Source organism: Panicum virgatum, chromosome 5K (assembly GCF_016808335.1).
Source record: "Panicum virgatum strain AP13 chromosome 5K, P.virgatum_v5, whole genome shotgun sequence".
Classification (NCBI taxonomy): domain Eukaryota; kingdom Viridiplantae; phylum Streptophyta; class Magnoliopsida; order Poales; family Poaceae; genus Panicum; species Panicum virgatum.
In genome coordinates this window covers 42624126-42639526 of record NC_053140.1, presented here as the reverse complement: position 1 = coordinate 42639526, position 15401 = coordinate 42624126, and the positions used below count along the sequence as shown (strand labels likewise).

General features: G+C 49.0%; 3 protein-coding genes and 1 long non-coding RNA gene across 5 annotated transcripts; 2 read left to right on the top strand and 2 right to left on the bottom strand.

Annotated features, from left to right (window-relative positions):
• Window positions 1–1050: 1050 nt before the first annotated feature.
• Window positions 1051–2279, top strand: LOC120710064 (Werner Syndrome-like exonuclease). 2 transcript variants are annotated; one of them, XM_039995707.1, is made up of 2 exons: window positions 1054–1772; window positions 1806–2279. In XM_039995707.1, the coding sequence occupies exons 1-2, from the start codon at window positions 1179–1181 to the stop codon at window positions 1899–1901; spliced, it is 690 nt and encodes a 229-aa protein (XP_039851641.1). In that variant the 5' UTR covers window positions 1054–1178; the 3' UTR covers window positions 1902–2279. The 2 variants fall into 2 exon arrangements, with proteins under 2 accessions (XP_039851640.1, XP_039851641.1); XM_039995706.1 differs by having other exon boundaries at window positions 1051–2279.
• Window positions 2280–7298: 5019 nt separating this feature from the next.
• On the top strand, window positions 7299–9282 carry LOC120710063. The gene has a single exon (XM_039995705.1). It carries the CDS (start codon window positions 7900–7902, stop codon window positions 9082–9084), a length of 1185 nt encoding a protein of 394 aa, XP_039851639.1. The 5' UTR covers window positions 7299–7899; the 3' UTR covers window positions 9085–9282.
• Window positions 9283–12488: 3206 nt separating this feature from the next.
• Window positions 12489–13262, bottom strand: LOC120710062. Its single transcript, XR_005689816.1, has 3 exons — window positions 13140–13262; window positions 12896–13051; window positions 12489–12794 (listed from the first exon to the last, which is right to left on the bottom strand). It is a non-coding gene; the product is annotated as an uncharacterized LOC120710062 (long non-coding RNA).
• Window positions 13263–13808: 546 nt separating this feature from the next.
• On the bottom strand, window positions 13809–14252 carry LOC120710121 (F-box protein At5g03100-like). The gene has a single exon (XM_039995789.1). It carries the CDS (start codon window positions 14250–14252, stop codon window positions 13809–13811), a length of 444 nt encoding a protein of 147 aa, XP_039851723.1.
• Between the last annotated feature and the right edge of the window lie 1149 nt (window positions 14253–15401).

Sequence of the window (15401 nt, the reverse complement as noted above, 5' to 3'; positions counted from 1 at the left end):
ATTCGCTTTTCATGTGCATCATTTGGGCGATCTGGAAGGAGCAAACAATCGCTTGTTCGAGGGAACAAGCTGCAATGAGGCGGAGTTGCAGGACAAGATCAAGCTTGATGCGCAGCTATGGATTCACGCGGGCGCACGACGCTTAGGTCGTCTCAAACGGGAGTAGTACGAGTGAGGGTTGGCCTTTTGAGGCATGTAATCTCTTCTTTTCTTTGGTGCTGGATTGGTACCTATGAGCGTGAGACTTGTTCTAAGACTTGCCCTCGCGCAGTTGTAAAACTCTTTTCGTCTTAATACAATGATACGCAGCTCTCCTGCGTATTCGAGAAAAAAAAAAGATTAACACAGATAACTCACCCACCTCAATTATTTGCAAAATCATCCCTTAGCAACTCCAATTGTCCCTAAAATGCGTCTTCATCTTTGGTGTTACGCCGTTACCTATCTAGCAAGCAAGCAGTTGGCACCCAGAGTTTGAGGTCCGTCATTTTTAGTCTAACCTCTCCAACCTGGCATTTTCGAAGAAGACTAACTCGAGAAAAAGAAGTATTTATAGGTTCTATTTAGATCGACTAAATATAAGATGACTAAAGTTATGTAGCCAAAAATTAATCAATACTTTGTTCGGATCACAGGACTAAAACTAGATGGAAGACACAAAAAGTCCATTTCACCCTTCCTTTTCGACCAAACTTTATGCGTGAACGGATAATGTGGAGGGGTACCCAAGTCATTTCTCATATGGTTGGCTCCTTTTGTCTACGTTTATAGTGCGAATTAGGTGAGCTTGAGGTCTAATAACTAATAATTAGTTTAAGTGTGATTAAGTTTAGTTTAACCTGTAATTCTTCTGTTTGGATTGCCTATAATGAACTAAAATTTCAGCCCAAACCTTAATCCCAGGATCCAACCGAACTTAAATTAATCCAAGTCATATCATTTACGGATTTAATTTATATTTAAAAAAATCGTGCTCTGTACTGTCTGTAGAATATCTTTGCCGCTGTGCGTTAAAAAATCCAATCCGTTCGATTGGGACACCTCTGTGCCCAACGAGCCCAATCATCACCCCTCGCGGTCTTTGCCCTTTGGCCTTTGTCGTTTGCGCGAGGCAGAACAGAAGGAGCGCCGCAACAGCAGCCGCAACCGGAGGGGCAAGGAGGAGGAGGAGGGATCCGATGGCCGAGATCGACACCGACGTGATCGAGGTGACCTTCGGGGACGACGTGATCGCCACCACCGTCACGTCCTCCGGCGAGGCCGTGGAGGCCTGGCTCGCCGAGGCCCGCGCCGCGCCCGGCAGCCCCGTCGTCGGGCTCGACGTCGAGTGGCGCCCCAGCAGGCGCGCCGACGAGAACCCCGTGGCCACGCTGCAGCTCTGCGTCGGCCGCCGCTGCCTCATCTTCCAGCTCCTCCACGCCGACCGCGTCCCCCGCGCGCTGGCGGAGTTCCTCGGCGACCGCGGCGTCCGCTTCGTCGGCGTCGGCGTGGCGGCGGACGCCGAGCGGCTTAGCGACGACCACGAGCTGGTGGTGGCCAACGCGGTGGACCTGCGGGGCCTCGCGGCGGAGGGGATGGGCCGCCCGGACCTCCGCCAGGCGGGGCTGCGCGCCGTCGTGGCCGCCGTCATGGGTGTCGACCTCGTGAAGCCGCGGAGGGTCACCATGAGCCGCTGGGACGCGTCCTGCCTCAGCTACGAGCAGATCAGGTACGCCTGCATCGACGCCTTCGTCTCCTTCGAGGTCGGCCGCAAGCTGCTGGACGGGGAGGCGGCGGTGGCCGATCCAGTGGCTCCAGCCGCCGAGGCGGCGGCCGATCCAGTGGCTCCAGCCGCCGAGGCGGCGGCTGATCCAGCGGTTGCCGCCGTCGCAGGTGCGGTGGCCGCCGTGCGACTGCAGTAAATCTGCATTGCTTAATTCTAGCCTGATTCCACAAAAATTCGGCCCGGTTCGTCTAGATTGGGTTGTTGACTGCATTTTAAGTTGCATATTTCTCGAATTCACCTTTAGAATTCAAGCCAAGGTCCTGCTTCTAGGTGTTTCTGTGACTGAACAATCGATGGGGCAGTCGTGGAGACTGGGACTGGCAGGGGGGTTTCGCTACTGTGATCGATGTAGTCGTTGTTGGATGTTGCCTGAGCAGGCAGAAGATTGTGGTGATTAATCAGGTGCTGGTATCATTGAGCAGGTCTTTTGTACATGTCGCTGCGCGTGGATGCTCGATTGCACGAGACCTTCCTCGCTGCTGTGCTGCAATGTTGCTGCCGTGCTTGCTTGCTAGATGCTACTCCTACACTGCTCCACTTATCCGCGGATTGGATGTTGCAAATTTTCAGTATAATTCGGCTGCTCAGTATCGGAATCCGTAGTTCACTGAATCGCTTGGTCACGACTCATGAGGGATTCCTGTAAGCAATTGGAATTCCTGCTCGCCGAGGTTCTACCCTACGTCAGTACGTCGTCGTCCGTCAGCCAATCGAGCAAGGGCAGAGAGTCACCTCATTTCTCTCGGGCTATCAAATCAAATCAAACCGGCCTTCACATCTGCCCTGTTTAGTTGGTAAAAAATTGTTGATTTTGATATTGTAGGACATTTCGTTGTTATTTAACAAATAATGTTTAATTATGGACTAATTAGACTTAAAAAATTCATCTCGTGCTAATCAGTTAGACTGTATAATTAGTTATTTTTTAACTGTATTTAATGCTTCATGCATGTGTCCGAACATTCAATATGACGAGTACTTTAGAAATTTTTTTTGGAACTAAACGGGGCAGTTGGCCATCACGACTTGCTCGATCTCAATCAAAATGTACAAACTATTTTCCAGAAATGAATAGGAAAGGACAGCACATGCACTTGGATCCTTGCTGGGCCGCTCGATCTCAATCTAAATGTTCAAACTATTTTCCAGAAATGAATAGGAAAGGACAGCACATGCACTTGCATCCTTGCTGGGCCTGTTTAGTCCCAAAAAAATTTCAACAGTACTCGTCACATTAAATTTTTGGACACGTGCATAAAACATTAAATGTAGTTGGAAAAATAACTAATTACACAATCTAACTAATTAGTACGAGACGAATCTTTTAAACCTAATTAGTTCATAATTGAACATTAATTCATGACTGAGTGACGAGAATCGAGTAGCTCGGCCCAGACCCGGTGGCAACCAGACTGCCACCTCCTCAACAGTCAACACTCAACAGGGATAACAAAAAACACATTTGCACTGCTCAGCACACACACAGGAGCCTCAGCCCAACCTTTTCTTTTGTGTTCTATTCCATTCTATTATGCGGAGCAGAATCATCCATTCATCACACATCCCACCAGCTAGGTCTACAGGCAACAATGTACTATGCTTAGGTCTACAGGCAACAATGTACTAATGCTACCATCTATTTTATGTGGCCACATGATAATCCATCTCAGATGGTCGATGGATAGATGCAATGGATGATAATCATGCCTCCAGCACATCTTTCAAGAATGATGCGTTCAGCATTGCGTGTATGCTAGTGCATGGACCGATCGAGATCAGGCTATGGCGGCCCAAAAGATGGGTGGCGTCTTCAGCCGGTTGGGCGATGCAAAGAAATTGCTCCGAGTGCTGAGTGGTATCTCCAGGCATTCTACTTCTTCTTTTTTTTTTTTGAAGTAAACAGCAGGAGCACTGCTATATTATTTAAGAGAGGAAGCAAGCGGAGTTTAGTACAGGTTTATTACATGAAGGGAAAAACAAACTCGAACACCGAACAACACACGGGCTAGACTACTTCGACTGCCAGACTTGGGAATGTTTTGCATTCCTGGCACCTCCGACCAATAGCCTCCGACTCCTACAAGCTTACTTGATGTTACCTCCCCTCCACTTTCAGCTCTCTTTTGAATCTGGGCTCAGTTTCCTTTGATTCGGACATGTATATATAGGAATGGAGCAATCAACAAAATAGCTAATGCGTAGACTGAATGCAGTACAGAGTTCTCAACTACCATCCTAATGTATATCTTTCTGAATTTAATTCATGACTTTGATTTTTTTTTTCAGTTCCCGCTTTAGCAATCACAGCAGTGGTTGGTATTTCATTTACTGGCCATGGACAAATATGAAACCTTTTCAAACAGATGGTAAGGCCTTCTCCAACAGGCTAACGATATCGTCTGCCGGGGTGAGAGCTTGAAATATTAAACAAATCAGAAACGAGTTATGCTTTCCTCTCAATTCCAACGTTCACTCACCCAGCACTCCGAAAAACGTGCCGTCAGTACCGGAGGGAATTTTGGTGTTTCTCACTCCACCACGTCAGCTCAAGCTGGCGAAATCGCCGGCCGTTGGACACGGCCTAAATGAGGAGTGCTCTTCAGATGCAACTCGCTCCTACAAAATTGGAACCTATGGGAAATGATAAGAGTAACGAAAGCGCCAAGCTCTGATATGTGGGTTCAAAGCTGTTTCGCAAAAGTAAAAGCGATGTATCACTCTGAACTCTGAACTCATAGAGTCTGCATAACACTCTGAACAGTGAGCTTTGAACTACCTGTGGAGCATCCAAATCCAATTGTTTTGTCCTCAACTCTGACCATGGTCGTGGAATCGAAGCCTATCTCACAGCATTCTCCCCTTGCCTTGATCTGCACAAGATTGGAACGGAGCTACAGACTAGAGATGAACAGGTCAGGCCTCTGAAGAACCCTCTGCACCAGCAACATGCCGACATCTGACCTACGAATCCTGCAAGGACACCAACCTACCACCACCATTGACGACATGTTGGAGAGCTGAGCTCGCCCATACCACCGGCGGCGTTTATCCACATCAGCAACCGCTCCCGTCAGTGGCATCAGGCTAGGGACGGGGACGGGAGCTCGAGCTCCCGATCCTGAAGGCGCTCGCGATCCTCTCGATTCACCAGCCATGCCACAACACAAGCGGAGCGCGGAGCTGTCTGACCTTGGCATTCGGCGGCGCGGTATCCACTCCACTGCGAGCTCTAGAGATTGCTACTTGCATCATCGGAGTCGCCGGGCGGTGCGCCGGCGACCGGTCGAGCCGAGCGCGCGATGAAGAAGAAAAGAGAAGGGCCAAAGCATCCTTCGCTTTCCATCATGCACCGCAAATCTTAGCCGCAGATGCCTGATTCGACGCCTCCCACAAATCTTAGCCGCATATCCAGGGTGGACGGTATTTCATTTACCGTCCACCCCGGACGGTATCTCAGGTACCGTTCGCCCCTGGGGTGGGTCGGGCTGCCACTCGCCGCCGCCCGGCGGCTGGCTGACATCGTCAGCGGCCCCACGCCCTTCATCCTGCCCCCCCACCTCGAGCCTTCGGCGAACGCGTGCTGCTGGATGAGCGGTCGTCTGCTTGCTGGGCTTCGGAGTTGGGGCGTCTCTCGCCGCCGCCGACGCCGCACCAGCACCATGCCGCCGGTGCCGTCGAGTCAGAACATCGCCGCGCGCAAGCTGTCCTCGTGCAAAGTTCGGACTGTGCACTTGGTGCTCCTGTGTTCGACCTACGAGGCTAGAGGACGACCTCGCCGTGGGGCGTGGACTTGTCCCGGATCAGGGCGGGCTGAGCCGAAAGCCATCGCGCGTCTCCAGTCGGGAGCCATGCATGAGAGCTCAAGAGTCAAGTGAAGGCTTTTCTGCGTATGACTGTGCTTGAGCTTCGTGACGAGCTAGCGTTCTCTGATGCCCTGCAAGGCGCGTTCTCTGTCCAGTCCGGCAGGCACTTCGAGACGAGGAGCCAGAAACGCGTACATACCCTTCGTCGCCGGCGAGCGCCTCCGCCCTACGGGCTGTTGACGGGAGTGGTGCGAGCTTGCGGGGGTTGGAGAGGCGACCGCGCTGCAGGAACAGCATGTCGTCGCCGGGGCCTCTGCCACGGCGGCAATAATTAAGCTCCATGCCTGTAGCAAGTTTCACAAAGCTCCAAGCCTCAATTCTTACATGTACAGTTTTGGAGTCTCTATTCAACCCTGTAGTAAGTTCCAAAATTCATGAGAAAATTTTTCACCAAGGTTGCAAGCTATTTCCACAAATTTCTTGCTAGAATAATACAACAGCCAGCGGATTCTGCCATCGGAAACTTTGATATAAACATAGCCTGCTCGAATCAGTATCACGGAATAAAGGCCTAACTCGAATGCAGCAAACATTTGGAACATAGTGCACAATATTCAGGTGAACCTGGTAGGGATGAGATCATTTGGAGGAGTGCAATCTCGGTGAAGGACATTCAGGCATTAGCAACAATAATATGAAAAATAGAGGGGGAAGGGTGTAATGCCTAGATCCAAATCAATCAGCTTCTAAATAGTAATAGTAACTAATAAGTTAGTGAGGTGCAAGCTTACAACGCATACTACATAACACATACCAGACTCCCACAGTGCCTTTAAACCTCAGCGTAACACAGGCAATATATAATAGATATAAATATGTACTGTGGGAACATTCTTTCGGCTGGCTGTAGCGGGTTGCTGGTGCTGATTTGCTGTGAGAGAAAAATACTGTTGGCTGACTGGTGGCTGGTGCTGATTTGATGTGAGAGAAAAGCACTGTTGCTAGTTGTCAACAAAACAAAGTAACTATACCATAAATATGTACTGTGGGAACATTCTTTCGGCTGGCTGTAGCGGGTTGCTGGTGCTGATTTGCTGTGAGAGAAAAATACTGTTGGCTGACTGGTGGCTGGTGCTGATTTGATGTGAGAGAAAAGCACTGTTGCTAGTTGTCAACAAAACAAAGTAACTATACCATAAACATATATCACATTGTCAGCTGGTTCATCCCATTCAACCGAGAAATGTCAGCTGCCAAATGTTTCTACAGCCTGAAGTTCGGACTTCGTCAGTGCCATCGAGAATTGATTCATTGCCAGCTGAGGGGCTGTTTGTTTTCCTAATTTTTTTTAGCCCCTGCCACATTAAAAAAAATATTACTATTTAGAAGTATCAAATAAAATCTGTTTATAATTTTTTTGAGTGATGAGTGCTAATTCTTGAGACAAATCTAATAAGATTAATTAATCTATAATTTACTACAATGATGCTACAGTAACTATCGGCTAATTATGAATTAGTATACTTCATTAGATTTATCTCACAGTTTAGCTACAGGGTTCTGCAATTAGTTTTGTAATTATACTTTATTTAATATTACTAAATACTAAAAAAGTTTAACCCTGAATCCAAATAACCCCTGAATTGGAACGATCACAGCATCGGCCAAACAGAAGACCCACCAACTGCACTATCTGATGCCGACAGGCTGCACAAACCGGGGAAGACGGAGGACGAGGCCGTCAAAGGACCCAAATTTTCGCCGTCTGACGCACGGAGAATCCAATCCCCGGCGCCAAGAGTTCCCCCCATCGCCCGCTAGCCCCGCCGCCCGTCCTCCTTTCTCCTGTCTTCCTCGCTCGTTCCGTTCCCCAAATCGCCGACGCTAGGGTTCCTCTCCCTCCACCGACCACCGCCGCCGTTCCCGCCGTCTTGTTCGCGTCGTCGGCCTCGCTCCGTCCTCGCCCCGGCCATCGCCAAGGTCCAGCCGGGGTCAGGCTGTTCCTCGCCGGCGCCAGACGTACCGGCCGCAAGCCCGCAATCCCTCGACGTACCCGGGTCCAGCCGGGCCGCCTGGGATCCGGGGTGCCTCCCACGACGCTGACAGGGATCCGGGCTCCCGGCGACCTCCGTTTGCCCCCGCAGCGCCTCCCGCCGAGGAACTCCAGCTTGCAGCTTGGATTCTCCGTGCGTCAGACGGCGGAAGCTTCCACTCATCGGTGGCCACGGCAGAAAGTCGCGAGCACTGAGCATTGCTCTCAACTCTGCTTCTTGCACTGCAGAATCTTTAGGGTCTCGATCCTCCTCCGCCTTGCCACTTCCGCGCGCGCCGATGGCGCCATCGTGGTCGGAGCTGCCGTCGGAGCTCCTCGGCGTCGTCTTCCTCCACCTGCGCTGCCTCGCAGACCGCGTCTACTTCGCCGCCGTCTGCCGCTCCTGGCGCTCCGCCACGGCCCCCGCGGTGCCGCCGCCGCCGCAGCTCCCGTGGCTCCTCCTCGTCCCGTCCGCCGGCGCGCCCTGCTTCGTCAGCCTCCTCGCGAGCTCCGCCCGCCGCCGCATCTCGCTGCCCCACGGCGCCCACGGCGCGCGCCTCTGCGGCGCCCACGCCGGCGGCTGGCTCGCCGTCGCCGCCAGCGGCTGGCGCGCGTGCGCGCTCGTCAACGCCTTCTCCCGCGCGCGGGTCCCCCTGCCCGACAGGATGAGGGTGCCCAGGCACGGCATCACGACCTGCCTGGTCGTCCGCGCGGTCGCGCTCTCGGCGCCGCCCACCTCGCGGGGCTGCGTCGCCGCCGCGCTCGTCAGCGGCGTGTCCAACCTCGCGTTCGTGCGGCCCGGGACGGACCGCCAGTGGCTGGCCTCCGATGCCGTGCCCGGGCTCCAGGACGTCCTGTACCACGACGGCGAGGTCCTGCGGGGCTTCCACGCCGTCACCAGCGACGAGGCGATCACGGTGTTCGTGCAGGAAGGCGGCCAGGGCGGCGCCGGCGCGCCCGCCCTCAGCATGGCCTGGAGGTGCTACCGGATGCGGCGGCGGCACAACGCGCCGGCGCCGAGCCGGTCCCCCTCCGCCGGCGTGAGCCGCTACCTGGTGGAGTCCCGCGGGAAGCTGCTGATGGTCGTGCGCCGCTTCCCGTCCGTCCAGCACGAGCACGGCGGCGGCGGCGCGGCCACGGCGCGCGGGTTCGAGGTCTTGGAGCTGGGGGTGCAGACCCTGCCCGGTGGCGTTCACGTGGCGTGGTGGTTGGAGCTCGACGGCGGCTTGGACGGGCGCGTGCTCTTCCTCGCGCGAGGATGCTCCAGGGCGTTCGAGGCGTCCCAGTTCGGCGGCTTCTTGCAGGAGGGCATCTACTTCTTGGACGACACAAGCTTCGACATCTCCTTGGCGCTGTCGCGCGGGGGCAATTTCCCGTGCAGCGACGTCGGCTGGTACTCGGGCAGCGAGATCATGGCTGGGATCAAGGGCTTCCCGTCCGAGTTCCAGTCGACTTTCTCGTCACCGACCTGGTTTTACCCATGACTTATTAGCCGCACTGCTCGCGTTCATTCGATCACTCTGTTCTAGCTCTACCATGAGCTCGTGCCTAGTGGGACCACTTGTTCATCACCAATGCAGTTGTCCTCTAGAACAAAATTAAAGGCACACTTTGTCTATGTTTATCAATTGCCATATTTTTCTCATTAAGAGGTGGAGTGGTACAAAGCCTCCACCATCACGTTAAGAGGTGGTTCCTGTCAGTGACTTTCTTCCCTGGAAACTACAATGTTCGGAGTTCGGAACTAGATGGATAAGATGCCTATCATATTCGCTCTGTTACGCAACAGTGGTTTTCTTTCACACTAAATCAATATTAGTCAGCCAGTAGTACTTTTCGCTCACAACAAATCAGCACCAGCCACAGCCAGCCGAACAGAGCAATTAAAAAAATGTGAAAACCCGAACAGAGCAATTAAAAAAATGTGAAAACCGAATAGTGTGACTGTATAAAGCAAGGAAAATGGGTCCAAACTATTGTCTAACACCTTTGATTACGTGTCATACTGATCCTCAGCGAGCATATACAGTATTAGCCTACCACGAGCCAAAAGTTGTGTGTGCGTGGAAATTTAGTGCAAGACATTTTAGTCTGTGTGCCTTTTACATGCCCTTAGTAACACAAAAATTTCTAATTTCTCTACATATATTCAGGCATTTAAATAAAATACACGCACACAAGGTTGCTATACATATAAGTGGCTACAGAACCTCATGTTCTAATAAGCAGGAAATCCTGGAAATGTGTCTGGATTCTGGAGTGTTGCTAGACAACTGTTTACAGCCTCCATATCTTATCTACAGTTCTATACACTGCACTTAATCATTTTAGGCTGCTACACATGTCGAACTCAACCTGTAGAGGTTATATCTACTAAAGTGACAAGTGTTGCTTACCTCTGACGATACGCTCAAGAAAAATATCATGGAAGCAAGGTGATCAGCCCACTAGCCAAGAGTCTAGATAACTCAATCGACACGCATAACCAGAAGTGCCCAAGTAACATGATATGAGTACTTGTTTTCTTAAGAAAAAACATACATGATAAAGTGGGGGACAAACAACTGACACGATAAAACAGGTACAACGGGGTAGGCTTAACTAGTTACAATTCCAATTCCATGATGCTTCAGTGATTGGGGCTAGAGAAATCCAACAAAAGACACCACACTTATCGGTTGTCACCATATCCATCAAAAGCTTTGTAGCACAACTTTTCTCCATGCTTCCCAGGACTGAAACATGAACAAATACGAGGCTCAAGTGAAGAAACAAAAATGTTTCAGCTGCTTGAAAGATGAAGTTGAACGGAAATTATGATTAGTTACTTTGCAACAAGTTTTCTAGCTGAGCCAATCTACAATTTATACACCTGCCTAAACCCTAAACAAGCTAGTAATACTTTTTAGTAGGAAACACTTCAGACTAAAATAAATTGAATGAACCCTCGTATTGCAGCACCAACCCCTTTGTCTTTTGAGCTTGTTTGTTGTGTTCACTCGATAAATAATTGCCTAGTCATTTTTTTCTTTTAGTCGCATTGCATTCCATTTCATCATGCTCGTGCCCATGCAATCGTGACATTGTGCCTACCTTGCTTATTCTTTTTGCTGTATCGTCTACTGCACTTTGATGCATTCAGACATCTGCATTGGTGCATCTCATTTAGGTACGCTAGAAGTACAATACATGGACGTGAAGCACATGATTTTGGAGCCGAGCTAGAAGACGGTGAATGGTGGATACATCTAGAAGATGGATGGATGGACCCCGATGTGCATGACCAAAGGAAGATTGCTCGACAAGCGAGTATCATCTAACCAGTATTAACCTAGTGTTCCCCAGGCAAGCCCCGGAGCATAACCCCTAATTTAAGTATTCAATGGTTATTTATGTATTTGTGCATTAAGTTTTTTAGGAGTTGAATGAAACCATAGATGCATGATCCCTAGGTTTTCTCAGTTACTCTACTAGTGTGCAGGTCGTTAGTACCGCCATACTTAATCAGGATTCGGTAGAAGTCGAGTGATTCCTGTCACTCGCGAGATATAGGTCCTTGCTACTTATGGCAAAGTGGCTTGAGAAGGAATTAATGAGGAAGGAAAAATAGAGACCAGACAGAGATGAATTTGGTTATGGATATGGAATGAATGGAAAGTGAGCCTCCGCCTGTGTCGATTGAGGACTGTACCGTTGTTGGCATTGTTGACCGAGGATTGAACAGTACTAACCACATGCCGAAAGTAGGAGGTAGTCAAAACCGGTAAGCTGTAGACCTGATTTACAACGATAGCTTGAATTGCGACCTGCTACTCTGGGAGTAGGATGATGGCGGGTGTTATTAGTATGTCGCCTCCGGGTTCTCTAGGAGTTCACCGTAAGGGGCCCTTCACCCAGGTTTTGGCGGGCGTGGTTCAGGTGTCGTGGTAATGATGAGAACAGTTGATGCGTGTGACCCGGCGTGGTTTGCATGCGTCATGTGAGTTAGGTCCACCTTGCAAGGTTAAATCGGATCGATTCGCCGTGACTCACGGATATGAGAGTCTTGGCCACTGTGTCACATCGTAGTAAAAGATTAAAATGAGAATGGAAAGTTAACATATGGGATATGATTGTGGTACTCTGGAAAGATTAATGTGATCAACCAAACTTGCTTTAGATGTTCATGCAAATCTAGTTGGTACTTGTTAAATTAAACTTTGAGCTAAAATATTGAAAGTAAGGATCCACTATTAGTAGCTTTTCAGCAAAATAAACTCCAGAGCCAAAAAGCTTTGTATGTCTAGGAGGCTAAGTATATACCATAGCCGGGTAAGTCTTGCTGAGTATTAGTATACTCAGGGTTTATTGTTACCCTGTTTCAGGTGTAGCTGTTGCTGGTTGGAACTAATCAGGATTCACATCTGTGGGTTCGATGTGATGCCCTCACGTCTTCGTAGTATTGTTGTTTTTAAATTAAATTTCTATTTAAATTCCGCTGCATATTGAACTCTGATATTTTGTTTAAACTTATTTTGTGAAGCTCTGTATTGTAAATTAAATTTGATAACTCCTGTTGCCTGCTCTGTGCTCGTCTGCGTGCGAGACTTCCAGTGTTTTTCGATCCTTGATCACCGTAATTTATCGGGCTTGACCCGACAGACTGCCGGATTACACAATTTTAAGTGCGTGATAACTTGATTAACTATTAAGATGATAGTTAGCGCATTTAAGCCAGTTTAATTTGGTCGGTTCTGTTACACAAGCCTAGCGGCGGGGGGTTGGGTGCAAATACCAGGGTTCGAACCCTGGGCGGTGGGCGGGCAGAACCAACAACTGCCACACCACTGACCTATCGCTCAGTTTGCTTATCTCCTTGACAAACATGAACATGTCTAATCTTATCTCAAAAATTTATTGTATGCAATAAAAAATATTTGATTAATTTAGTAGTTCATTTCGTGAGTCAGTTATTGGTGAATTGCTGAGCTATAACACTGAGAAGTGTTGCTAACTTACACTGAAACTCTGTATTCTAGATCTTCTGGATGTTAAATTCCTCAAGACAAGTTCCAATTGAACTCAAGATCTTCAAAGTTCTCCGAACCCTTTCATCAATCTGTTCACATTTAACTTCGACTCTCCTAAGTTGCCCGAGAGAAAATGATTGTTCAATTGGATTGCTGTCTTCCATTTTCAGTACACATTTATCTTTCTGTAACAAATGAAGAAAATTACAAAAACCACTCATCCTGTCATACATGAAAGTTTTAGTAAGGTAACAAGTAACAACAGTCATATCTGGAAGGTGCATACCTGACAAAGTTGAAGAGTGAGTTTCTCTAAATTTGGTGTGCATCGTAGAAAGAAAAGAAGTGCACGGAGATCACCAGCCAAACACCAATTAATGAGATAGAAAGTCTTTAAATTGCTGAATGTAGGGCAGCATGCCAAATCTTTTTCTAAAGTAAACTGGAATTCAAATAAGTAAATCAAGGTCAACATTTCAACTCAAGAAGCAATTGTGGAAGACATACAGAAGTGCATATGGGTTGTGAACCTCGTGTTCTCCTGCATATAGTCACCACGATATGATCTTTTAATTCCCTTTGATGGTCATTCACATGAACTTGAACAGTTGTCATGGATACATTAATGCAATATAAATAGTTATTGACAAATGGATACATTAATGCAATATAAATAGTTATTGACAAATGACAAAGATTACGGAATCGTAGTGGACGGAAGTGTAATGGTACCATGCCAAAGGAAGCTCTGAACTCCAAAGTCGAGGCATTTGATAAACCTTCAAGAAGGACGCGCCCATCAATGTGAACACCACAAAGTCCACAATCGTAAAGAAAGATGCACTCACTGCAACCGTCCGCATAGCAACCTTCCATGTGAAAATCCTCATCAACCCCACAACCAAATCTGATACATGCGCTTTATAATGATGCCATTCCTTCAAGCAAAGGAGGTGCACCACTGCAGTACTCTAGTTTGAGCCAAATGAGACTGGGTGTAGAAATACGAGTACTGTATACACTGTCAAATCTGTCAAGACAAAACTTGCAGTTCACTATGCTCAAACGTTTTGAGGACGGAGAGCAGATCTCACGGGCATAGATATCACTCAAGGTGATCTAAAGATCCTCCAGCATCGGGCAGCTTGAACAATCAAGAGCATTGGCGGACAACCGTACACCGTTAAGATGCAAAGTACTCAGGTAGACAGGTACTGTGAATCAAAACGTTTGTACAGTTGGGTCCACCGGACACTGAGGGACAGCACTCGAGCTCGTAACAACAGCGCGTGCTGGATCCAGAGGTCGACGTAAACAGGATCCACGTCCTCGAAACCACGGAGATCGAATTCGCAACCATCAAGAGCCGATCCTGGGTCGCGAAGCAGCAGAAGCCTGTTCACGAATCTGGTCAGCTCGTCGACACTCCCAAGCACCTCGACGTCGACGACGCGCAGGCAGGGGAGGGACCGCCAGAGGTGGCCCCAGCGCCTGGCGAGCACGCACGTCCGCACGGCCTCCCGCACGGGCAGGAAGCCCAGCACGTGCTGGAGGACGGCGTCCGGCAGCGCGCTGATCCGGTCCCCGCCGCGGCCGGCCCCTGCCGCCGACGCGCTCCTGGCGGCCTTGCCCCCGCGCGGCATTCCGTCGAACAGGTGGTGGGCGCGGCTGCTCGCTGCCGAACCGGCGGCGAACACGAGGAGACTCGCCTTCTAAGCCGCGGCCACCGGCGACATGGGCGAGGTCGCGGAGAGCTTCAGAGAAGGAACGCCGGGCTGGCCGCCGGCGAGAGGCGGAGGCACGCCACGAGGGCTGGCGGCCGGCGCATTCGGACTTTGCGAGGCGGTTCGGTGGGGAGCCAAGGACCAACCAACGGCTGCGGAGGAGACAAGCCAACTGGGAGAAGCGTAGACGGGAGAGGCCGTCGGCCCGTCGGGGAGCGGCGGAGCGGTGAGGGGAGGACCTCACCTGCTGGTGAATTCAGGCTTAACCTGCTTTAACCTCACTACAGTGTTCTTAAAAAAAAAACTCAGCGCAGTTTGGATTTTTGCCACTGCAAATACTGGGTTCCACGAAATTGCCGCAATAAATATAAACTTAGTAAAATCGCCACTTATAATATTGGCACATCAATTTCATACCATTCTCGTATCGTAGATACAATTTTTATTATTGTTTCATTCCCATATTTAATTATTTATTTGTTATATTTAGTATAGACACTTTATTTAGCTATCTTTACTTTCAAATTTGTATTGAAATCAATATTAACTTAAAATTTAAAATTCCATAAAATTTCAAAGATCACTATTCTAATGAAAAATATTATGTCGATGTATGTATGCATTAAACGCGGATGGTTCTAGGGGTGGTAAAGGGCCCAACATTTTGAACTAGAAAATCTAAGGATCGGGCCCTAAAAGGGCCGGGCTCTAAACATATGTATTTTTGAACTAAAAATTTTAAGGGCTTTATTGGACTGTGAAGAGACCATTAGGGTCATGACCCATTACCACCCCTAGATGGTTCTGTGATATTAATTTAGAAAAATAATTATATTCTACGATTGTATCTTTTTTTCTCAATTGTGTAAATTTTGAAAATATCTAGAAATATGAGAAATGAATTTAACAATGTTATCTAGTCACATCCAAATTTAAATTACTTAGGGTATGACTGGCGGCCTAATGCCACGGGACTGTGCAGAGTGGCTGATGAGAGAATCCGATCCATCAAGGTAAAGGTAATATGGAGAAGGTAAAGAGATTTCGAAGCACGGATCCCAAGAATAG

Bases quoted from the DNA above. Each gene is read 5' to 3' on its own strand.
- LOC120710063 (XM_039995705.1), top strand. From the start codon at position 7,900: ATGGCGCCATCGTGGTCGGAGCTGCCGTCGGAGCTCCTCGGCGTCGTC.
- LOC120710064 (XM_039995706.1), top strand. From the start codon at position 1,179: ATGGCCGAGATCGACACCGACGTGATCGAGGTGACCTTCGGGGACGAC.
- LOC120710121 (XM_039995789.1), bottom strand. From the start codon at position 14,252: ATGCCGCGCGGGGGCAAGGCCGCCAGGAGCGCGTCGGCGGCAGGGGCC.